The sequence below is a fragment of the Lissotriton vulgaris genome, chromosome 7 (genome assembly GCF_964263255.1).
Source record: "Lissotriton vulgaris chromosome 7, aLisVul1.2, whole genome shotgun sequence".
Taxonomy (NCBI): domain Eukaryota; kingdom Metazoa; phylum Chordata; class Amphibia; order Caudata; family Salamandridae; genus Lissotriton; species Lissotriton vulgaris.
The window spans coordinates 307419592-307444611 of record NC_141695.1 but is presented as its reverse complement, the minus strand read 5'-3'; the positions used below and the strand labels follow the sequence as shown (position 1 = coordinate 307444611).

General features: G+C 44.1%; 1 protein-coding gene across 1 annotated transcript in view; it reads left to right on the top strand.

Moving 5' to 3' along the window:
- Positions 1 to 25020, top strand: part of SHANK1 (SH3 and multiple ankyrin repeat domains 1) — a 1619594-nt gene that overhangs the window by 1193832 nt on the left and 400742 nt on the right. Inside the window, exon 15 of the mRNA XM_086930109.1 lies at positions 10119 to 10243. Within this exon, the coding sequence (XP_086786235.1) occupies positions 10119 to 10243 (125 nt within the window). The remainder of the gene's footprint in view (positions 1 to 10118; positions 10244 to 25020) is intronic.

The window sequence follows — 25020 nt, the reverse complement described above, 5'->3', positions numbered from 1 at the left end:
ATTTCGGCACTTCTAGTCTGGTCGGCTTCCTCGACAACGACCACGCGCTCACCAAGGCCCTCCACGTCGCGTCGGAGTTCCTTGACCTCACCCGCCACTTCCTGCTTTAAGGATTTGAAGTCTTCCCTGAGCGAGTTAAATAATGTTTCTAGGAAAGATCTGGTGATGGGCACCTGGTCGTCCATTGTTGCCGGCGGTGCTTTCCCTGTCCCTGGGGACGGCGGATCATTGCCAAGTTTGGGCTGTGACTTAGCTAGCAGTTCAGGGAGCGTCTGGGAACCCTTCTTCGCCCTCTATCCCGCCATGGCGTGGGGAGCGTAGGACGCCTGCGGGCGGCAGATTTCAGGACCCTAGTCCGATGCAAGGGGACAGCGATACAGCGTTGCCCGAGTGGAGAGTTCACCAGCGTCTAATAGTCCATCCCGCACACCACTCGGGGTCAGGGCAGATGTGGTAAGCCACGCACCATCCAGCCGGGGGGGCTACGAAGACGGCACCCCCCCAGACAACCAGCCGCTGTGCAAATTGGCGTATCAGGGTTCAGGGAGTGTGGCCCCACTGACCCAGAGAATGTGCCCGGGCCAACTCCCCCCACGGTACAGGTCCGGCCCTCTCAGTCAGTTCTCCGCCGGGGGCTCGATCGTGCCCCCCGAGCTTTCACCCGCGCCTCCCTTTACTCTCCTCACCTGTGTAGTTGCTGCGTGCTCAGGGATCGCGGCCCATCAGGCCCCTCCAGCTCCGAAAACGTGGCCCGCTAGGCCCCTCCAGCGTCTGCCCTGCTCAGTGTACTGCGGCTGTTCTCGACCGCTGGGGGCTTCACGTCATGCAATCCTTTGTTTACCGGACTCTTCTCATGCGCTCATGACCGTCTTGATCAGCCGGGAAGTGCGAGGTGTGCCGAGGCTAGGCCCGGAGCCGGGGCCTCAATTTTCGGGACCGCCGGCCGGGTCCTCCTGGTCACAGGCCGGGTCGCATGGTTGGAGGCGCGCCTCCGCTTGTCCCGGTATTTCAGCTGGTGGGGGGGCAGAAACCAGACCGCTCCGTAGGTAGGGCCACTATGTCTGCGCCTTGGTGTTCTGGCTAGTCCGTGTGGGGAAGCGCCAGCTCCCAGTCTGCAGGCCCGAAGCCGGGGTCTTGAGTTTCGCGGCAGCTGGCTGTGCAGTCCTCGCACTCCAGCCGGACGCTAGCGTGGCAATGCTTCTTTTCTCGAACTCCGCGGCTCCAGCGGTAACAGCGGGGCCGCTGAAGTCGCCGCTATGCTCTCGGCGCCGTTGGCTCTCACAGACCGACCCGCTGTTCGCCGGGTAGTGGTGCAGGACCTGCTGAGCTCTCGGTGCGGCCGCTGCCGCAGGCCGTCGGGCGTCAGTCCCCCGTTCAGCTCGCCTGGTGCAGTTTTCGGGGCTCCGTCTTTACTCCAAGGCTGTCACAACTGTGCGGTTGTCTCCCCATACCACGCTCCGGTCGTCGGGAGAGATTTGGGCTATATTTACGGCGTTCTGGCGGGATCGGGCAGGGAGCTCCGGAGACCTGCGTCCGATCACGCTGCAATCTTGGACACGCCCCCCGCAAACTCTTTTTTTAAACTTTTCTTCCTGCTTTTCCTGAGCAAGCTCTATATTCTGCTTTGTCTGCTTCCGCAACGCTGCTGCTCTAATTTTCTTTTCTGCAAGAAGTGATGCATACTCGCTTTCTGTTGGTAGTTTAAACAGAAGCTAATAAAGGAAACAAAAATAAAGAAATGCTTTTTACCGATTTTAAAATGAGAGATTTAATATACAGCTATTTTTCAAAAATATGATAAACATACTTTGTTTCAAATGAAAAAAAAACACGGAAACATGTATGTCAAAGTACATCAACTGCAAGATTAAAATATACATTGGAATACTCTAAATATCATACCGGCCCATCCATGACCTCACTAGGAAATCTTGCTTCTCGGCCATACATAAGTAGAAAAGGGGAAACTTTTGTGGTGGTATGCGGCTTCGATCGTAAAGCAAACAATGCTTGGTCCAAAAAGAAAACCCAATCAGTCTGATGCTCATTGACGTACTTGGACAACGTGCTGTAATATTAAAAACAATTAACCTGAAGCATAAATAATACTGTCAGCAAAACAGACCTGTCAGACCACATTAGAGAAAGTAGTAAAATAGTAAAATGCAAATACATCACCATGACAGCTAACTCACAAGTACTTAGAAAGTCAATGACAAACTTGCATTACCTTTTAATGTTAGCATTTGTACGCTCATCTAACCCATTTGTCTGTGGATGATAGGCTGCACTTACAGAACGTTCTATTTGTAAGAGCCTAGATAACTCCATATTAACCTGAAAATAAAGATCAATATATTGGGACATGTGGGTGAAATAAACTTTAGAACTCTTAATGAATAAGAAAAAAACAGTACACAAAGATCACAATAGACAACGTAAATTAAAGAATATCAGAGCATTATAAGTTACGGCAAAATGGCTCACTCATTTCATTCACAAACTCACGACCTTGATCGGATAGGACCCTTTTCGGAGTACCATGGCGGAGGTACATTTGCAACAGTCTTGAAGCAACCTCAACTCCAGTCTTTGATTTTAAAGGGAATGCCTCAACCCATTTCAAAAAATAATCTGTGGCTGTCAGAACATATTTGTATCCTGTAGGAGTGGTAGGTAAAGGTCCCATCAAATCCACTCCAACAAGTTCCCAAACTTCTTCCACCTGTTAATAAACACAATCACAGGTACAAAAGTTAAAAGGTGAAAAAACACAATGCTAAGATCAAAATCAGGTAATGGACAGAAAGTTTGTAACAGTAAAGTCTACGAATTTAAAACATACTTTGATTGGTTTTAATTCTGGGCAAATCTTGAGGGCTGGTTGTCCTTTTGACAAACGTCACACTGTTTGATCTGCAAGTCAAAAAATACAAATCTGACAAGTACAATTTATAACCATGTCACAGGTTACAGAAACTTAAAAACTTCACGCCTCACATCTACAGTGCAATGGGAGAACAAGAACAAAACATACCCTATAAAGTACTTCATTTAAACACTGTACATACCATAGTAGAGAGAGAGTATACGGGTTCAATTTTTTGTAGTAAATACACTGTTGCTAACATATTTAATAAGTTTTTGTAAAAACAGGATAAATGGAAACTCACCCATTCATCTGACATATTTGGCCAATAATAACGGGAGGAAATGCCTTTCAGAGTTTTATTGATACCGGAATGGCCACCTAGAGTAGAGGAATGAAATTCATGAAAAATGTTATAAGCAGATTCAGCACCAATGACCACTTTAGTCTTCTTAGCTTTAGCATCATAGAACAAACACCCACCTATTATCAAAAAGAGAAAAAATGAAGAACAGTTACGCAAACTATGCAGGGCAGAAATAAAAACATTAACAGAAAACATGCAATAACACATAAACCTTTAACACATGCAACTTACAAATAAATAATGAGATATACTATCATCAACGGTGTAACTTTTTGACATTCAACGTAATCCATGCTTCTGGACTTTAGTAAAACCATCTGGATAAACATTACGGCTCACATAATCCACAAGCTCATAGTACTTAATGGCCTCCATTACTATAAAAAGAAAAAGTTTAAAAAATAATAAGACAGTCATATATACCATTAAACCATTTTACGTGGTGTCATTCAAATAATTACAAAGACCAATAGGTAACGAAGGTGTAAATATACACCATTACTATACATATCGCCCCTGTCAAGAACACTCAAACCAACCATAACACCAAGGGAAAAATTAAAGGAGAAAGGGTACCTTTTCCTCAAAAGAAGGTTGTCAAATATACATTAAAGAAAAAGGTGACGACGGACAAATGGCGGAATTGTGAAAATTTCGAAGGTAAGGGAAATAGTAACAGACAGAACTATTACAAAAATAAATAGTATGGTTAATGGATGCAAAAAAGAGAAGAAATAAATTAGTAAAGGAACACCATTAACACAAGAAAAAGTTACTAACAAAGCAGTCTCCACAAATAGGGCAAGTGGCGTTGAGCCACTGTTTACTCCAAAGGAAAAAAAAGAGAAACAAATGTTAAAAACTAATAGGCCATGCTTTCTGCCGTATCACACAGCGATACAGCAGAGGGGCATGGACGAGGATGGGCAGTCCTGCAACAGGGAAGGGGCTGCACACTGTTGTGCAGCACTGACCGGTCACCACTGAAGAACATGGCTGTGTTGCAAAGACATTACGTTGGAATTAGCATGAAACATAGGCATAAGTGAACAGGACTTACATTATATTCGATTCGCACATACCAGTGGCCTCAGTGAATTGGGCATAAGTGATGTTATACGCCAAAGACGGCAGAGAGCATATATCAAAGGCACAAGGCTGAAATTCACACATTACTTTACAGCATTTGGCAAAGGGCCCCATTACAAAACGCACACGTAGGTGGCATTCTACGTTAACGCCATTATGCTATGAGCAAAAAACGCACATCTCAGGCATTTACTACAAAAAAAGATATCATTCAACATAAGATTGCCCAAGGCTTATAAAGCCAAACAGAGGTTATATCAAAGTGCGTATGTAATGGAGCTACGCATTTGGAAGAAGGCCCGAGTTCGAAGCACATGGGAGGCCCGAGGGCGTAGCACCTGGGCGTAGCCGCACATGTCTGGCTTTCAACGTCGAATCAATTTGCAAACGCACATGGCTGGGTTTCAAAGACATTAAGTTGGACTTGGCACGAAGCATAGGCATAAGGGAACAGAATTTACAGCATATAAACAAAAAAGATATCATTCAACATAAGATTGCCCAAGTCTTATAAAGCCCAACAGAGGTTATATCAAAGTGCGTATGTAATGGAACTACGCATTTGGAAGAAGGCCCGAGTTCGTAGCACATGGGAGGCCTGAGGGCGTAGCACATGGGCGTAGCCGCACATGTCTGGCTTTCAACGTCGACGCAATTTGCAAAACGCACATGGCTGTGTTTCATAGACATTAAGTTGAACTTGGCACGAAGCATAGACATAAGGGAACAGAATTTACAGCATATAAACAAAAAGATATCATTCAACATAAGATTGCCCAAAGCTTATAAAGCCCAACAGAGGTTATATCAAAGTGCGTATGTAATGGAGCTACGCATTTGGAAGAAGGTCCGAGTTCGTAGCACGTGGGAGGCCTGAGGGCGTAGCACATGGGCGTAGACGCACATGTCTGGCTTTCAACGTCGACGCAATTTGCAAACGCACATGGCTGGGTTTCATAGACATTAAGTTGGACTTGGCACGAAGCATAGGCATAAGGGAACAGAAATTACAGCATATAAACAAAAAAGATATCATTCAACATAAGATTGCCCAAGGCTTATTAAGCCCAACAGAGGTTATATCAAAGTGCGTATGTAATGGAGCTACACATTTGGAAGAAGGCCCGAGTTCGTAGCACATGGGAAGCCTGAGGGCGTAGCACCTGGGCATAGCCGCACATGTCTGGCTTTCAACGTCGACGCAATTTGCAAGCGCACATGGCTGGGTTTCAAAGACATTAAGTTGGACTTTGCACAAAGCATAGGCATAAGGGAACAGAATTTACAGCATATAAACAAAAAAGATATCAATCAACATAAGATTGCCCAAGGCTTATAAAGCGCAACAGAGGTTATTTCAAAGTGCGTATGTAATGGAGCTACGCATTTGGAAAAAGGCCTGAGTTCGTAGCACATGGGAGGCCTGAGGGCGTAGCACATGGGCGTAGCCGCACATGTCTGGCTTTCAACGTCGACGCAATTTGCAAACGCACATGGCTGGGTTTCATAGACATTAAGTTGGACTTGGCACGAAGCATAGGCATAAGGGAATAGAATTTACAGCATATAAACAAAAAAGATATCATTCAACATAAGATTGCCTAAGGCTTATAAAGCCCAACAGAGGTTATATCAAAGTGTGTATGTAATGGAGCTACGCATTTGGAAGAAGGCCCGAGTTCGTAGCACATGGGAGGCCTGAGGGCGTAGCACCTGGGCGTAGCAGCACATGTCTGGCTTTCAACATCGACGCAATTTGCAAACGCACATGGCTGGGTTTCATAGACATTAAGTTGGACTTGGCACGAAGCATAGTCATAAGGGAACAGAATTTACAGCATATAAACAAAAAAGATATCATTCAACATAAGATTGCCCAAGTCTTATAAAGCCCAACAGGGGTTATATCAAAGTGCGTATGTAATGGAGCTGTGCATTTGGAAGAAGGCCTGAGTTCGTAGCACATGGGAGGCCTGAGGGCGTAGCACATGGGCGTATCCGCACATGTCTGGCTTTCAACGTCGACGCAATTTGCAAACGCACATGTCTGGCTTTCAACGTCGAACAAAGGCATATAACAAAAAAAGGCACATTGTTGGCTTTCAGAAATATTAAATTACATACAACATAACATTGTAACAGAAGTATAACAAAAACGCACAAAGCTGGCTTGAAATAACAAAAAACGCACCTAGCTAGACTACTCCCCAACTGAAAGCTACAGAGTCAAGCCGAATCGATGCAAGGGTTGCAAGTAGACGATGCAAAGGATGTAGTACACACTGCGACACACGCAACTGGAAGTGATGCAAGGATTGCACTACTAAACTCGAGCGGTAGGCAGGGGGTGGTAAAAGTTCAGCAGGGCTGTGGGAAAAGTTCCAGAAGGTTAGCGATTAATAAATACATAGAAATGCGATGATTGGTTGAAGCTAACAGTCAGGAAGCGATATATTGGATGAGTAAAAGAGTCTGACTTGTGATTGGATGAGAAAAAGAGTGAGACTTGTGATTGGTCAGAGACGAAAGACGAAGGGGGTACAGCAAATAATGGGGCACATCACGAAACGTCATAGGGGCATAATATGCGCATGCGCAACATTCCTGCGCATGCGCAAAACGAGGGGGGGTACAGAGCTCGATGGGGTACAGAGCTCGATAGTACACCGGCAGGGTGATTAAGATAATGTCCTTTGCCAACCTGACGAACGATACTTTGTCCTAAGTTCTTTCTCTTTAGAGTTCAAAGGCCATTCAGACAGCTATTTGTACGTCTAACCGATAATTGTGGGAGCCAATAGAAGCACTCACAATGGAAAATTCAACTTTATGATTTTAAAAATTTAATTACACTGATAAATGGATTTACTCACATTTGAAATAACACCATAATGAGTAGCTCAGAATTTAGGGGCTAGATTTTGGAGCTGAAATCAAAGATTATAACCGGTGCCTCTCAAACCTGCCTCCTCCAAATCCAGGCATTATGATTAAAAGTCCATTGAATGGCTAATAAGCGAAGCAAGGAACATTGTCTGTAACAGCATTCTGGCTCCCGATTACAGAGACTTTTCTGTGTACATTTTCCACCTGCTGTTAGCTAGTCAATGATGCCACCAGACTATGGTTGATTTTACAGTGTACACTAATGACCTAGTAAATTGGCCTGGTATTTCCATGGACAGTGGCTTTAGGTGCCGGAGCAATGGCTCGTTCAGAAACAGCTGGAGCAGTATCTCCTGAAGAAGAAAAAAGGATTACAGCACACTTCCGCTGTACTGTTTCTTGTGTGCTACCTGTTTTTCTCTCTTTGAAAATTTGACATCAAATGGTCTTATGAGTCACGCAGTCATTTGTAAACTGGAGCCTACCATCTAAAGGGATACTGTGCAGGGTCTGGTGCACCTTCTACGTTTGGTTACTTTCATGTAGCCCTTCTGTCAATCTCACAGCAGCATTCTGCTCTCTAGAAGCTAGGTGGTATGTTCAGGATGTAGATAACCTCATGTTAAAGTAATTTGTAATCCTATCTGCAGTTGCTGTAAACACCTTGTTGTGACCAGAGTTCGGAATTAGTGGCAGCATTGGTAGTAGCCTGAAATTAACAACCCTGCTTTCAGCACCTCCTAAATTCTCAATCTTTGATATTGGCATAATAAATAAGGGTAAGAAAATTGGCAGTCCAATAAAGAAAAAGATCTCTACCTTTCCAGCACCATTCCTGGGCAAGTAATGTTTTACCACACGTAAACCTGCTGCCAAGCAATTGTCAAAGCACTCATACTGAACTGCTTCTCAGAACACCATAACTTTGATTTGAATATTGAATATGCAATGAATGGCTAAGTACACCAAAATAAACAAAAAATATGAGTCAATGGTTTCAGGTAAATAATAAATAGGATAGGGTAAATCATTGGGTCTGATGGGACTGCATTCAGTTGTGGAAATTGGTAGCATGTCAGATCAGCCTCTGTTATTGCCGAGACGCCTGCGGGCATTTGTTCGCGCTATATTAAATGTTAAAAAATAAATAAATAAATAAATATTGGTGCCATGCTGGTGATAGTTGATTGCTTATCTGTTACACACCTGTGTTCAATTTCAGGTTGGTATTGGTAGTTTTTTTTTGTCTTCCATTCATTGTGTTTTGACACTGGGATACGGGTGGTTGGTTACTGATCTCAAATTCTATTTTTGGTACCAGGCTGGTAGAGTTTCAATTTTCATCTCTTCATACTCTGCTTTTGGTGTTAAATCATGTATTTTGATGTCCTTTCTATTCAGCCTATGGGTTTGCTATTGGTTTGGCCAGTTTGGTTCCTTGTCTCTTCAGCCTCTGTGGTTGATTGCAGCCTAATAAAAGTTGCTTTTTCCTGTCACTATTTCCTGATTTAGGTGATAGGCTATTAATTATTAATTAATTCTTTATTGTTTAAGTTAATATAAACCATAACGATATCCCAATAAAAACTGTAAGAACAATTATAGTAAAATTTAGGAATTTCTTCGTCCTTTAATTTTTATTATGTTGGTATTGTTACCAGTTAATTTTATGCTTTGTTAATCAATGGCATCCTAGAATAATACCGTACTGTCATATGAAAGATAGTTATGTTAATAATAGTCGTCTCCACCTTAAAAACGCTAGTAAAAGTGTGTAACCAACCCTCTCTTTTTATGATGGGCTGGTACCAGTTGGTTGTTTTTAATTTGTTTGTGTTGGACTGGTGCGGATTGGTTTCTTCTGTTCTGGGTGACTGTGTTTAGTGTCTAAATTACTTTATATAATCTTATTTTGTTATCTTTTGTTGTGTGAACTACGGCCTTCTGCTTTCTGATTTTATCTGACTCTTGTTGATACAAGGCTGGTGCTCATTAGTTACTTTTCTTTCCTGTGACTGCTCGTGCCTTAGACTCATATAAATAGGGTCCTTTTCTCTGCAGCTTGCATTTTGGGTTAGAGTGGTAAAGGTTTGTTCTTTGTCTCTCCAACACCTGTTTTATTGGTAGGTTGGAACAGGGTGATTTCATTCTTTGAGTCCCTGGAGTGATGTCAGGATGCTACAAGTTGGTTAGTTGTCTCTTCTTTCTCTGTTTTGATTTGAGGCTGTTACAGGTTGGTTTCTAGTGGTGTTTGGGTCTTTTGTACCCTTTAGTTCTATTCCAGGGTTTGTACATGTTGGTTGCCCATCTCCTCAGTCCATTTTTTGGTGGCACTTTGGTACACTTAGGGCCTGATTCTCAAAGGTAAACTTACACTTTTTTGTAAGTATACGATTGTTTGATATTCACAAAGGTATTTTACTAGTAGTATATTTACAACTGAAAAGTCTCTGCACAAAAAAGTGGACAAAATAAAACAGTCCTATATTTTTACTTGTGGAGACTATGCAGGTGCAAAGATACTATAAGTGAAATACCTTTGTGAACAGCAGACAGTCATAAACTTACACAAAACTGTAAGTTTGCCTGTGAATCAGGCCCCTGTTTTTTTATTTCTACAGTTCTTGTTTTTGTTTAAGGTTTGGTATATATTTGCATCATTGCTTGTTTTCTATGGTTTGATTTCAGGCATTTTCCAATAGGTTCATAGTATCTCCATGTCTTTGTGAGTTAATTTTTCCCCGTCACCTTATGTTGCCTTGATGCATTTGGATGGAGAAATTGTCCCTCTTTCCAGTGTTACTCTAAAAAGGGTTTTATGACTTGACTTTTTCTTTCCAGAGGTTGGTGTTGACCCCGCCTCAGTGTGGCTCAATGGTGTAACCAAGTTTTTTTCTGCTTTCGCAGCTCAAACTCCGATTGAAGAGTTCACCCCAACTCCAGCGTTCCCAGCCCTACAATACCTGGAGTCTGTGGACGAGGGTGGTGTTGCCTGGCGCGCAGGCCTTCGGATGGGGGACTTTTTAATTGAGGTAACTGATGCATTTCTTGGTCTTCTGTCTATGTTCGCATAAGGTTTTTTTATTCATATGTGTCTGCAGTTCAGTAACCTCAAGAAACTTAGGGTTATATTTAGAGTTTGGCAGACGTCCCTCCTGCCGTATTACAGGTGCATTTTAGTCTATGATAATTCAGCAGCCCGGATATTAACTGTTTCTTAACAAAGTATCACATTCGCCAAACTCTAAATAAAGTCGTTAGTATCTTCACTGGCACATTGATGGCAGTGCATGCATGTTACACAGCAATCTCACTCAACGCATTCACATCAATTATTCATCGGTTACAGTAGATGGGTACTTGTCTAGTGGCAATAACATCTGGCTGGAGGGTAAGTGAGCTTCGGCCTCCCTATCTTATCGTTAACTTAAGTTTAATCGAGAGAAAAAACTAACTTTATGACTTTCGGTATTCACAAAGTGTGTTTAGGAGTAGTAAAGTTAGGATTCCTAACTTTACTACTCCTAATTGCCCTTTGTGAATACCGAAAGTCGTAAAGTTAGGATTTTGTCTCAGATTTCTTTTGTGAATCAGGCCAATTGTTTGGATGCTAGAGTCGAACAAGGGATTAGTTAATGGAGATAATCACATTGACCTTGAAGGCTTAATTTAGGGTTTGGCAGGCAGTAGTCCTTCAATCAGGGTGGTGGAGGACATTATATTGAGTATACACTCAAAATATCGAGTTTTTAATATCGATTTGCAATAATATTGAATTCAAAATATGGAAGGGACACAATATCGAATGGACACAATATAGACTACAAAAATATCGAATAGAATAGCAGTAATATCGAATTCAAAATATAGAATGGACAAAATATCGAATGGACAGAATATAGACAACAAAAGTATAGAATAGACAGAATATAGACAACAAAAATATCGAATTTGAGGTAAGTTAATGTCAATTTTTTAATAATATCCAATTTTTAAAAGTGATTTTTTATGTTAGTATATGTGTGAAAAGTGTATATTTTTTGATAATTTATTTTAATTAATTAATGTTATGGTATTTAATTTTTGCGTAATATAATTCTGTAGCGGGTTGTGGGTTTATAGGGGAATAGGGTGGGAAGTAATTTAATTATAATTAATCAAATATGTTAATTTATTCATTGGTATTTATTTTGAATTAATTGTTAATTAATTGTCAATTGGTAATTAATTAAAATATAATTGGTAATACATTTTAATTAATTTATTAATTGATAAATATGTTAATTTTATTAATTTTTTTTCTGTAGCAGGTTGTGGGTTTATAGGGGAATAGGGTTGGAAGTAATTTAATTATAATTAATTAAATTGTTTAATTTATTTATTGGTATTTATTTTGAATTAATTTTCAATTGGTAATTAATTAAAATATAATTGGTAATTAATGTTAAATAATTTTAATTAATTGATAATTATGTTAATTTTAATAATTTATTTTCTGTTGCGGGTTGTGTGTTTATAGGGCAGTAGGGTGGGAAGTAATTTAATTGTAATTAATTAAATATTTTAATTTATTTATTGTTTTTTTGTTGTCATTTTTAATTATTTTTTAATTGTTAATTAATTCGTTGTTAATTTTTTTTATTTTTTTATTTATTTGCGTGTTTGTATCGCGCTAGGATCACGTCCCGAAGGAGTATCTCCGCGCCTTTGGCAGCCTTATTGCAAATAAACAGTACTGGCAGTGTAACATATTAATTTTGAAATAAAAAGGTTTTTAGCTGTCTCCTAAAGGGGAAGTGCTCCTTACAGGGTTTCAAGGAAAGTGGTAGGGTATTCCACAGCATTGGACCAGCAATGGAAAGTGCTCTATCGCCTTGTCTTGCCTTTTTTGCTCTAGGTACCCGCAGCAGAGCCTGTTCGCTAGATCTCAGGGATCGCGAGGGTACATAGAGAGAGAATTTATTAGACAGGTACATGGGGCCTTTCCTCTGAAGACACTTGTGTATGATACAACAGGCCTTGAACTTCACCCTCTGTTTGATGGAAAGCCAATGCAAAGTGGTCAAAACGGGTTTGGAGGGGGTGCGGGGGGACCGGTATAGAACAAGGCGAGCCGCTGTGTTTTGAACTACCTGCAATCTAGAGATTACTCCCATGTAGCTGAAAGAAGTAACCCATTGCAGTAGTCTAAGCGACTCAACACTAAGGCCTGTACTAAGGTTTTCCTGGTTGAGTCAGGAAGCAGGGGTTTGTATTAATAGGTAATCATTTTCAATAATTAATTTTTATTTGTATTTTTAATTGATTAATTACTATATAATATAAAATTGTTAATTACTTTTATTTAATTTGTAATTGGTATTAATATTTAATTTATTTTTATTCATATATGAAGTATTTACTTTCCCTACTGTTGCACTCTCTGGAGTGGGAATAGTAATTTTTACCCCTACGATATCCAACACTTTCCCTACTGTTGCACACTCTGGAGTGGGAATAGTAATGTTTACCCCTATGCTATCCAATGCTTTCCCTACTGTTACACTCACTGGAGTGGGAATAGTAATTTTTACTCCTACGCTATCCAACTCTTTCCCTACTGTTGCACTCTGTGGAGTGGGAATAGTAATTTTTACTACTACGCTATATAACGCTTTCCCTACTGTTGTACTCTCTGGAGTGGGAATAGTAATTTTTACCCTCCCGCTATCCAACGCTTTCCCTACTGTTGCACTCATTGGAGTGGGAATAGTAATTATTACCCCTTCGCTATCCAACGCTTTTCCTACTGTTGCACTCACTAGAGTGGGAATAGTAATTTTTACCTCTACGCTATCCAACGCTTTTCCTACTGTTGCACTCTCTGGAGTTGGAATTGTAATTTTTACCCTCCCGCTTTCCCATGCTTTCCCTACTGTTGCACTCACTGGAGTGGGAATAGTAAATGTTATGCCTACGCTATCCAACGCTTTCCCTACTGTTGCACTCCCTGGAGTGAGAATAGTAATTTTTACCTCTACGCTATCCAACGCTTTCCCTACTGTTGCACTCTCTGGAGTGGGAATAGTAATTTTTACCCTCCCGTTATCCAATGCTTTCCCTACTGTTGCACTCACTGGAGTGGGAATAGTAATTTTTACCCCTACGCTATCCAACGCTTTCCCTACTGTTGCACTCTCAGGAGTGGGAACAGTAATTTTTACCCTCCTGCTATCCAATGCTTTCCCTACTGTTGCACTCACTGGAGTTAGAATTGTAATTTTTACCTCTACGCTATCCAGCGCTTTCCCTACTGTTGCACTCACTGGAGTGGGAATAGTAAATTTTATGCCTACGCTATCGAACGCTTTCCCTACTGTTGCACTCTCTGGAGTGGGAATAGTAATTTTTACCCCTACGCTATCTAACGCTTTCCCTACTGTTGCACTCTCTGGAGTGGGAATAGTAATTTTTACCCTCCCGCTATCCAACGGTTTCCCTACTGTTGCACTCACTGGAGTGGGAATAGTAATTTTTACTGCTACGCTATCCAATGTTTTCTATACTGTTGCACTCACTGGAGTGGGAATAGTAAATTTAACCCTCCCGCTATCCTACGGTAAAAATATTGTATATTTTTTCTTAATATTATGTTTAGATATATATATGTACTAAAAAAATTAAATTGTTTTTTTTTAAAGATACATTAATTATTTATTAATTTTCAGGTTATTTAATTATTTTAAGTATGTTTAAGTTAATTATATTTATTATTTAATTAATTTTCAATTACTTTGAAGAAATTTAAAAATTCGATATTTTGACTAACTATATTTTTTACAACGATATTTTTGATTCAATATTTTTGTACTTACCTGTTTGGAGATAGGGATTCAATATTTTTGCATTCTATATTTTTTACTTGATATTTTGGTAAGTCTATATTTGTGTCATCGATATTCTTTCAGTGATCCATTATATTGCTACCCTGATGTAGTACTGCTTGCAAGATAAAGAAATCACTGACGGTAGTAATCTCTGTATGTTTAGAGGAATGGCCATCATGACGGTTCATCTGAAAGAACAAAAAGTTTGGTGGACGGCTATAAGCTTTACAGCAGTGGCGCCAGCAGGGTCGCCACCATTGGAAAACTGACGATCAGCCTGGCGGCTGTATAGGGTACTCTGTCATGTTTGGTACGAAGTACACTGTTGGGCTGAATCTAAGTCTCGGAAAAAGAATATTTTATCTGCCATTACTTCTAAAATGTCAACAGAGTATACTAAAGCCAATTAAGAGAAGAGGCATCTCTACTTCCTTCCCGTCTTATCTGATTGAATGTGTTTTGTTTGTCTACAATGCAGTGTATTTGTACAATGTCCTGTGTGCCTTCCATAATTGTGAATATGAATTGAAACATTTGCATGTGTGTTTGTTTATGCATGGAGCTACAAGGACTTGAATGTCTTTTCATTGAACAATCAGGATATTATAAAGAGTAAAGTTTGATGGAAAGTGTTTCCGATGCGGGGGAGATCATGCAGATAGTCTGCATATTTTTTTTAGTTGTTGCAAATTATTTAGATTTATCTCTGATATAGAAAAATTATTTTCTATAGTTATGAATGCCCCGCTGACAATAACTCCTTTGATTATGTTAATCGAGATGTGGCCTGCTAACAGTCAATTGAATGTATTACATAAGCATCGATATTTGATAATTTTTTTCTATGTCCGATGCTCCTCTTTGTATTGCTTCTGAATGGCTTCAAAGAGACCCCCCAGCATTTGAGCTATGGCGGGCTAAAATGTATTACCTATATAAGTTAGAATGGAGTTTATTTGCTGTTAAAGGGGTTAAAAACGTCAGATTGGTCTCAGCATTTGCGGGTCTTTTCGTGATCACTTTGAATCTTGAAATAGTTATATTCATGTGCTGTTTTGTGTTAAAAAAAAATTCTCTCTTTTTTTCCTGTATGTGTTATTTTGCTGCTGTGGAGCTATAAAAAAAAGAACAATTAAGATATCACATCTACATAGTAATGTGACTGAAGCCCAGTTTCTGCTAGTGGGTCTGATGATTGTTTGCCTTTGTTGGTCTCTACGACTGTGTGGTTGTCTGCCACTGTGTTTGTGTCTTTCAATGCATTTTCAAGTCTGTGAATCCCTGTTTCTGTGAATGCCCTTGCGTGGATCATTTTGACTGTGTGTTTGTCTTAATACTGTTGTTCAGTTAGAGTTTGCTGTGCCTGTATTTCTGTAGATGCCTGTGTGCGCCTCTTTATGAATCCCAGTCAGTCAGAATGTCTGTGCTTAACTCTGGCTTTATGGATGCTGCCGATGGTATGTTTGCAAGTGTCAGTGCTGCTTGCCTATAAGTTACTGCACCTCAATGCTTTTGATGCTCAGTTCCTATGGCACTGTCTTTATAAATGTGACTTTTAAATTGCTTGTGTCTGTTTGCACCTGTCTATATCTCGTTGACTCCCTGTGTCCGTCAGGGAGTACATACAACTTGAGCCCATTTGCAGCCATGTGTATGTACGTGGGTTATGTGTGTGCATCTGTTTGCCTCTGGGTTTTTGTTTGCGTTTCATGGGTGTGTGGTGGTTTCTATGAGGCTAAGTCACAAATTGCATTTTGTAGTTTGTGAATTAGTTCTACAGTAGTATTAGTCATGTACTGTAAAATGCTATCTAAAAACCTGCAGGAGGAGATCTCTGTTTCTCCCATCTTTTCTATCTAGAGATGCCTGCACACTTAACTACTAGCACCACACATGGTCGCTCAAAGGTATTAAAAAAACACTCTCATATGAAAAAAGAGTCAAAGACGATATATATATATATATATATATATATATATTCACACACAAACTGGGGGGAAAAAAGATTAAAGGGGCATAATAGGTGAAAATGTCAGCTACAACATACCATTTTAAACTAACAAAACCCCTTAAATTCGCCAGTTATAGAGATATCTCAAGTAACTATATATTGTGCCCTAAAGCAACATTAAATTTCTGCCCTAACATGCACAGTGTTTTTATAAATTTCAAATCAGATATTGCTTTGAAGTTATATATGGTGCCAAAGAACGTGTCATGAGTGATGTAATATATGAGGTAATTATTAGCAGTGTATGGTGAGGGTGTGACTTATATTTACTATAACTAGTGAATTTGAGTGGTTTTGTTAGTTTGAAACGGTCTGTTTTAACTGACATTTTTACCTAACTATAGCTTTTCTTGAACAGTGTTTTTTACAGTGAATTTATATGGGTTTTTTTAAAATAATAAACTAAGATACTATTTTAATTCCTAACAACCGCATCATTTAAAGAGATGTCATTTTAAGTAAAGCTGATCTACTGGCTTTGTCAAACAATAAGAACACGAAAATAAAAGCCTGGCTTATTGGCTTTAGAAGGAGGTCAGCACTTCAAACTTTATAAATCAGACCTATTGGGTTTGTCAAAACGTCGCCACAAAAATCTATCAATAGCCATATTCGAAACCTATCCTTATAAATACACACATTTTCATACACATTAATTATTGTCATAAAAATATTTGAAGTAGTTTAATTTTTATCGTCAGGCTGCAAAATGCAGCCATAGAACCAACCGCAAGACGTCCCCACACTCTAGAAGCAGAGCATAGAGCTCCAGCTCGGACTGGTATTACAATCCATGACCTCGGGTCATGGATTTAATGACCCAGGAGACTTAAACTTATTTTCTAAATGTTTTCTATTGTACTGCTGTTCTCCTTCTTGCATTCCCCCAGGACACTTTTGTCAATTGCTGGTGGAGCACCTGCATATTCAGAATAGACCATGTAGGGCATTTTATGGAGTTCTCCAGCAGGAGTGAGGTGAATGTTTAATGGGTGGCAGCGCTGTTTCAGTACTGAACTGGTGAGGGCACTCATCAATTTTCTTTTCTTTTTTTGATAATGCAGAGCAGGGAGTCCATTCCAGTGCTGCCTTGGCTTTTTCCATGCTTTTTTTGTTTTTTTCTCAGTCTCAGCGATGGGGTTCTTGGACCTCCTTATATATGCAGTTTTTGCGAAGATATGGGAGCCCCGGGGGCTTTTGAAAAATCAGGAAGGGGTGGGCCCTGCCCGACCTCGGGGGCTTTGGGGCAATTTAAAAATAATTTTAACGTAGATTCTCGCTCGGATCCTCCACAAATACGCAGTGACAATACTTAAAAATGTATGGTTTTGGCCGCTACCCCAGGCCTAGAAGGCAGGGTATATCTACCCTGTGCACCCCCTTCCCACATGTTTGTTTAACTTTTTTCACAGGACAGAGGACTGAATCCCCTAGTCCTAAACTAGCTGCCTCTGCATCTTGGTTGATGTGGTGGCAGCCAATTAAATCAAATCTTTTGTTCTGTTACATTCTCAGACCAACCACAGCGTGATAAATACATCATTTTTTTCCCCATAATTTCTCAAAAACTACTGAAAGGATTTGCACAGTTACAACAAGCATTTGCAATACAATGGGTTTTGCATTTATGAGAGTTTGAGCTATTGGTATTGTAAATGATAATGCATTTTATTTATGTGTTGTTTTAAAAACAGATAAATAAAAGGCATTGTCATTTACAATGCCAATAACTTAAACTCTCGCAAATGTGAGATCTATAGCATTGCAAATGCATGCTATAAATCTTTTTAAAAAGCATTAGTAGAGAGCGTATCTGTTGCAGGCAGGACAAAGCTACTTGAGTAAATACTGCTCGGAGGCTGTAATTATAGCCTACCAAGAAACAACATATGTAACGGGTGTGACGCCAAGGGAAGTTACAGAATGTGACAAGGCGGTACTAAGGAGGGACTACTAAGCCTATTGACCAAAAACAGCCACAGTTTACATAGGACAATGACACAATTCAATTAAACATATGGGCGGAGAGTAGGAAGAGCTTCAATTCCGCTCCTGAATACAGCATACCTCGCAGAGCAGCGCATGTGCTGCCCAGGCTCGAACTATAAAGCAAGCATTCTGGACCAAGATCTAGCTTTCTTCCAGATTTGGTGTAATTAAATTCAGCAGTTTCTGCAGTATAGCTGTTAAATATTTAAAATTTCCCCTACCCCCTTAGCAAAACAATGAACAAGTGACCTCCATTGGGTAATCAGGTGGCGCGCTAAGCCGGCGGAGCCTGCCGGACGAACTCTATTCTCCACACAATTCAAATAAAGGGCACTCTCAGGGGAATAAACACAGCAGTGCTTCAATTTAATAATCAGTAACGTGTTTCGACTGCAAACAGTCTTGCTCACACACTGAATAATTCCCAACAGCTTGTTAACATAACTTAGTATGACATAGAAAAAGAACTCACATGTAGTTTCGGTTTGTTAGATGACAGCGGCCATGTTCAAACATATGTTATGCAATCAAAGTATAGAAACAACCAAGTTTCCTCATGCGCGAATACATAAATTCGTTATGTTTGCAAGTTGAAACTTTCAAATTTATAGACATGTCATCCCAATATCTCTCAGTTTAGTTTTGAGATTATAGACTCCAGTGAGAGGACATTATCACTGGATATGCAAATACTATAGTGGTTCATAGTGGTCACGAGTGGATGTTTGTACAGTACTCATGACAAAATGTAAAAAAAATATGTGTATATGTATATATTTCAATATGAGCGCCAAGTGGAAGGGGGGGCGTGGCTAGCAGCCGATGAGGACGGACACAGCCTAGAGAGGCTCCCGACCCTCAGCCCGGTTATCCTGAATTCATCCGTGACCAGGCGTGGGATCCCCGTGAAACTCGGGTCGATCCCAGGGCTACCATCTGTGCCTGCTCTGGTTGAGTAGTGAGCCGGCTGGACGACTACAACGGGTGGAACGGACTGCGGAGTGCCCGACTTGGAGAATTGCAAAATGGCGGCGTGAGAAATCGCCGGCGGCTGCTGGCAAACGTCAGGTCTCTCCTAGTGCCCTGCGGAGCGGAGATATAACCGAGCGAGTGGCGATTTCACCCTGACTTGGCACCCCAGTGGATCCGGCCCTCGTGAGCAGCGGTGCGGAGCTCGGGAGGCCTGGTGGAGTCCCGGACCGGGGGCGACAAACTCTATACCCCGGCTCACAGGCCTGCAGCCCGGGAAGTGGAAACCCGCTCAAGCGGCGAGAACGGAGCCGCGAACGCGGGTGTCTCAGCGGCGGATCCCGCGGCACCGGCAATAATTAAAAGCTGGGCTGGGGCACTGCGACGGCCAGCAACTGCCGATGGCTCCGGCCCGGAGGCCCTGTGCATAGGAGGTGAGGCGGCAGCGGGGACAACGCGTTAGGAGTGGCGGGCAGACCGCCCGGCCCGCTTGGGAGTAACCGGTGGGGTGCCTGGACATCATCGGCGGGGCCCTGCTTCACTGGGACCTGCGCTGTGGGCCCCGGCATTGGCCCCCATAGCCGCATTAGTGCAAAATCCGGACGGCGGCGCACTGGGCGCAGAGAGCACTGCTGCGAGGGCACCCCCGCCTCCCCATGAAGATCGTGCCCGATCCCTGGCTTCGAAGCCCAGCGGAACAGCGGAATTAAATTGTAGGGGGCTACACGAGGGTTCTGGGCTGCCTATGACAACACCGGTGTGGAGCCCCCGCACTCCCCAGTGTGAGCCCCGGAGGACCAGCGACAGCAGAGAAGGGCTCGACACCCCGGCATTGGGCCCTATTCTCCCCCCCCCCCCCAAGTGGACGGGAGTGCGACCGGGGGGACCAGAGCGGACCAAAGGGGGACGGGGGCCCGACCACGGACACCCCGGAGAACACTCAACAGCCCCCATCGGAGCTGCAACTGATGCAGGACAAGATCCTTGACGCTATCGCTGCTACAAAGGACGCCCTACACCGGGCTATTGCCCAAGTGTCGACAGGGCTGGGGCTCCTGAGAGCTGACCATGGAAAATTGGCCGACAGGGTCAAAGAGGCTGAAATCACCCTGAAGGACATCGTGCCGGAACACAAAGCCACGAAAGGGATGCTTGCCGAAGCACTAGATCGCATACAAGCACTGGAAAGACGGGCAGAGGACGCCAAAAATCGCAGTCGGCGGAACAATGTGCGCTTAGTAGGCCTTCCAGAGAAAAAAGAAGGGGCGGACATGGTGGGATACTTAGACGACTGGCTGAGAACGGTGGTGGCCCCAGAGGGCCTGTCCCCCTTCTTCACCATAGAACGAGCACACCGAGTTCCGGCTAGGCCCCCAAAACCGGGACTACCCCCTCGACCGGTGGTGATCAAACTACTCCACTACAGGGACAGGGACTGGTTACTGCAGCGTGCGAGGGAAATGGGTCCCTTCCAAGTCGATAATAAGAACGTCACATTATTCCCGGACTACACCTTTGAAACCCAAAAACTGCGTGCTTCGTTCCTGTCCCTTAAGAAGGAATTGCGCACGGAGGGACTACAATACTCGCTCTTATTCCCGGCCAAGCTCCGAATAATAGTGGATGAGAAGGCTTTGTTCTTCACGACATCAGCGGAGGCGTGGGCCTGGTGGGACACTTACAAGGCTGGAACGGACGGGGCCCGCTACAGAGCCGAAAGCGAGCTCCAACGGCTCCAGCAGCGCCCGGCAAGGCAATCCAAGCGGCTCCGGAAGCATAGACGAGAATCGAAAAAGCCGACGGAATCCCAGACGGGAGAGGAGCGAAAAGCAGCACTACAAGCAGTGAAAGAGGTTTCTGGCACAGCGTCAGCACCACTGGAGAGAGAATCGAACTCGGAGGAGCTGCGAACAGGATCGGAGACTGAATTATCGGAGGGGGAAAGCACAAAGGACCCGAAGGTCACGCCGCAAACGTCGGAAGAAATCTTCGGCAGCTGAACATGGAACATAAAGGTCTGGCAAGGACGGAAATGGCTAGTACGGCGAGCATGAACACTTGAGCAGGCAGTTGTGAGACTGGATTACGTGAGTCTTGAAGCACATTACAGGACGGGGGGAACGGAGTGGGCAACTGAACGTAACAGAAACTAGTACACGCACCCAGAGGCCCATAAGGCCGCCGTAGTACAGACTACGGAGTAGGAAGATTTGAGAGCGCGTTGCTCTCTAGTTTGGATGGGGATAGCTCTTTTGCAGTTAGGTCCTGTTCTGGGGGGGGGGGAGCCCGGAGAGGTTGGGGTGACTCAGGGCATAGTTGGGGGGGAGGGGGGGGACTGAGCTGAGGGGGGGCAGAGCTCAGAGAAGGTTTTCTGAAAGTTCTGAAGTTTTGTTGGGGGCAGGCGGGATTGGTGTCGAACCCGTAATCTGGTCACGAAAGGGAATGAACCTGGGCCGAATGCAACCGGACAATGGATAATGTGGGGTCATTGAAATGTATATCCTGGAATGTGCGGGGTCTGAACTCAATGGCAGGGAGGTGCAAAATACATTCCTACTTAGTCCGCAGAGGGGTCCACATAGCCTTCCTTCAAGAAACCCATCTAACTAAAAAGGAGGGTGTTGCACTGCAAAGGAGATGGAGGGGTCACCTGTTCTACACAACATACTCAGCATTTGCTAGGGGAGCCCTAATTTGGTTTCGAGCGGGGGTTCCCTTCCAGGTCACTAGGCACACGGTAGATCCCGACGGGAGATTTGTAGCAGTCGAGGGCTTACTTAGAGGCTGCCATATAGCACTCTGCAGCATTTACGCACCAAACGTAGAGCAGGCATCATATTTCACTAGACTATCTGGGGTATTGGCTACCTATTTCACCGGGCCGGTGCTGATGGGAGGGGACTTCAACTCTATAGAGGACACCTCATTAGATAGGTCGCACCCGCCACTGCAGACATCCCCGATACACCGACTGGCGAAGCATAGAACGAACTGGCAAGCGCAGTGGGGCCTGACAGATGTATGGCGCTTACAACATCCAACGGAGAGGGATTATTCCTTCTATTCTGGCTTACACGACCTCCATGTCCGCCTAGATGCCTTCCTAGGCTCCCCACCGGTACTACCAGTGGTCGTCCGGACTGAATATTTAACACGCACGATATCAGATCACAATCCCTTGCTCTTAACGTTTGATTGGATGACCGAGATTGCGCGGATCCCGACGTGGCGGCTCCGGCCTGATACGTTGGATGAGCCGCGTTAGAGGACAGGATCTCCCAATACTTTGCAGAGAACGAAGGCACTGCTTCCTCCAGAGCCATAGAATGGGACGCGCTCAAGGTAGTGGTAAGAGGACATTGTATAGGGAAGTTTGCGGGCGTGAGGAGGACTTTAATGGACGATTTGGATAAGGCCGAGAGGAAACTGAGAACGGCGGAAAAGGAACGGCCTAACCGCCCCGAACTCCAAGAAAGGGTATGCACAGCGCGAGAGGCAGTGGCAGTGGAGGTGGAGCGCCTCCGCAGCTTCGATTACAAGACATACCTGACTAAGACTCTGGCCGAGGGGGATAAAGCGGGAACGCTCCTAGCCTGGCTGGCCAACCCTGGCAGAGGCAATTCCCCGATTCTGTCCCTGAAAGGGTCGGATGGCGTGGTCTACAACACTCAACCGAGCATATTGAATTGTTTTAGGGTATTTTATGAACGGCTCTACAGACGGGAGCTAGAGAACCAGTCCGAGGCAATAGACGCCTTGTTGACCGAGGTACAACTGCCCCACCTAGACCAAGACCAAGCTGATGCCATCGGAGGCCCGATCACCCTGACAGACATCAGGGGTGCAATAAAAAGAATGGCGCGCAATAAGACACCGGGAATGGACGGTTTGCCCATTGAGTTCTATGGGAAATATATAGATCTACTAGCCCCAAGACTCCAAATAATCTATACCGAAGCCAAAGCGAGGGGCACGTTACCGCAATCGATGCGCAAGGCGATAATGATTCCCCTTTTAAAACCGCGTAGAGAAAGCACTGACCCGGCCTCGTACCGACCGTTGTCAATGTTGACGGCGGATTATTAAATCTTAAGTACAATACTGGCCACCAGGCTGGTATCCCACATGCAGGGCCTAATCCACGGGGACCAGTCGGGATTCATTCCAACCAGGAACACGTTGCACAATATCCGTAGACTACTTCGGTTGTTAGCGGATCCTCCACCAAACGCGAGAGCCCCCAGGGTATTGGCGATCGATATAGAGAAAGCCTTCGACAGCCTGGAGTGGAGTTACTTATACAAGGTGATGCAAAGATTTGGCCTGGGCGAAGGTTACATACGGTGGACGAGGGTACTTTATGCGTCGGCGGGAGCCAGAGTGAAGGTGGGAGCTTTGATATCGGAGCGCTATGAAGTTCATAGGGGAACTAGGCAGGGGTGTGCACTTTCTCCCCTACTGTTCGCTTTAGCGGCACTGGCTAGAAGCGGCGAATACTATCGCGGTTTGGAGGTTGGAGGGACCCGACACTATATATCATTATACGCAGATGACCTCCTGTTGTTTTTGGACAACGCTGAAGAGGCAGTGGAGGGTGCTGAAGAGCTCCTAGCGCGATTCAGAGAGGTCTCTGGTTTAAGAGTGAACTGGGCAAAATCTTGCCTCTTCCCCATCCGAAAATCGGAAGAATGCTCCCTGGCCCATCCCAGATTACGCTGGGAGCCCGACTGCCTACACTACCTCGGAGTGTACATCTACCACGAGCCCGCAGACCTATTGGATGGTAATATAGGCCGCTGCGTCCGAGCGCTGCAGGGCAACATGTCTTTCTGGTCCACCCTACCCCTGTCCATGACAGGCCGGGTGTCACTGCTCAAAATGATAGCCCTACCACGATTGTTGTACTTCTTTAGGACCCTTCCCATATGGATACCGGGAACGATCTTTAAACGCCTGAAATCCCAACTGGTGTCATTCCTATGGGGAACGGGCAGGCGAAGAATAGCGTTGGCGACTTTGACCCGCCCAAAGTCCGAGGGGGGACTAGCAGTTCCAGACTTCGAGCTATATTACCTGGCCGCACAACTGCAGTTGTTCACGCAGGAAGTAGCGAGAGTGTACCGGGGCCCGGAACAGGAGAGAGACATTGGCACCCCCCGCCATGTACTAGCATGGATAACCCTGCAACAAAAGTTGGTGCTGGGAGGCCTATCCCAGGAGGAACGGACGTTGAGGTTATGCTGGAACCGCATGCAAAAGCGAACCGGCCTGGAGCATCCCTATGCGCCCGAGATCCCAATAGGCATGATAAGAGCACTACCGCATGGTGGAGACTGGTCGAGAATCCAACTTTGGGAGGAGGCTAGCCTACAAATGGTGGGAGACCTCTTCGATGACGGGGTACTAATTCCCTACCAGGCTTTGCAGGAGAGGTACGGCCTCCACAGAGGGGACTATTTATTGCACGCAGCCGTAGTGAGAGCTATCCAGGCACACTGGGGGGAGGGACTGATGGAACCCAAGACCACCTTAGCATGTCAATATACGATGATGGCGGCGGGGACATTCAAGGCGGTTACGTGCCTTTACTCCAGAATGCATACCGAAAACATACAACCCCTCACGCGCCTTAAAACTCATTGGGAGGCAGAACTGCAGAAAGAAATCCCAGACACAACATGGTCCCAACTGGTTCGGAGGGCCAAGAACAGCACCAGAAACGCCCGCTTCCAATTAATACATCTCTACATTATCCACAGGGCCTACCTCACCCCGCTCGAAATAGCAACGTATTTTGGCGCAGAAGACGCAGCGTGCCCTAGATGCGCGCAACTACGCGTGGGTCTCCTACATATGCTGAGAGACTGTCCTCACTTGCAAACCTACTGGAGGGAGGTGGGAGACACCCTGAACGAGGTAGCGGACAGAGAACTACAATATGACGGTGCAGTGGCGATTCTACACTGGTTTCCGC